The sequence below is a fragment of the Myotis davidii genome, unplaced genomic scaffold (genome assembly GCF_000327345.1).
Source record: "Myotis davidii unplaced genomic scaffold, ASM32734v1 scaffold1059, whole genome shotgun sequence".
NCBI classification, from domain to species: Eukaryota; Metazoa; Chordata; class Mammalia; order Chiroptera; family Vespertilionidae; genus Myotis; species Myotis davidii.
Window position 1 is genome coordinate 372,799 of NW_006290038.1, and position 956 is coordinate 373,754.

At 70.4% G+C, this 956-nt stretch overlaps 1 protein-coding gene across 1 annotated transcript in view; it reads right to left on the minus strand.

Annotated features, from left to right (window-relative positions):
- Positions 1-956, minus strand: part of OLFML2B (olfactomedin like 2B) — a 21,738-nt gene that overhangs the window by 6,291 nt on the left and 14,491 nt on the right. The window contains exon 5 of the mRNA XM_006763181.2: positions 5-93. Coding sequence (XP_006763244.1) covers positions 5-93 — 89 coding nt within the window. The remainder of the gene's footprint in view (positions 1-4; positions 94-956) is intronic.

Below are 956 nucleotides of genomic sequence, written 5' to 3' on the forward strand. Positions count from 1 at the left end.
CAGCTCGGGCGGAGCCAGTGGCCGCGTCCGCAGGAGCTCGATGGAGTTGACGTGCTGGGACACGGTCTCCTCCCGCAGGAACCTCTCTTCATACTGTTCCTCAGAGGGACAGAGAGAGGCCAGGCCACCGGTCAGGCTCAGGGGACACAGGGAGGCCAGGTCACCAGTCAGGCTCAGGGGACACAGCGGCCAGGCCACCGGTCAGGCTCAGGGGACACAGCGGCCAGGCCACCGGTCAGGCTCAGGGGACACAGGGAGGCCAGGGCACCAGTCAGGCTCAGGGGACACAGCGGCCAGGCCACCGGTCAGGCTCAGGGGACACAGGGAGGCCAGGGCACCAGTCAGGCTCAGGGGACACAGCGGCCAGGCCACCGGTCAGGCTCAGGGGACACAGGGAGGCCAGGGCACCAGTCAGGCTCAGGGGACACAGCGGCCAGGCCACCGGTCAGGCTCAGGGGACACAGGGAGGCCAGGGCACCAGTCAGGCTCAGGGGACACAGCGGCCAGGCCACCGGTCAGGCTCAGGGGACACAGGGAGGCCAGGGCACCAGTCAGGCTCAGGGGACACAGCGGCCAGGCCACCGGTCAGGATCAGGGGACACAGGGAGGCCAGGTCACCGGTCAGGCTCAGTGGACACAGCAGCCAGGCCACCGATCAGGCTCAGGGGACACAGTGGCCAGGCCACCGGTCAGGCTCAGGGGACACAGGGAGGCCAGGCCACCGGTCAGGCTCAGGGGACACAGGGAGGCCAGGTCACCAGTCAGGCTCAGGGGACACAGCGGCCAGGCCACCGGTCAGGCTCAGGGGACACAGCGGCCAGGCCACCGGTCAGGCTCAGGGGACACAGGGAGGCCAGGTCACCAGTCAGGCTCAGGGGACACAGCGGCCAGGCCACCGGTCAGGCTCAGGGGACACAGCGGCCAGGCCCCCGGGCAGGCTCAGGGGGCACAGGGCG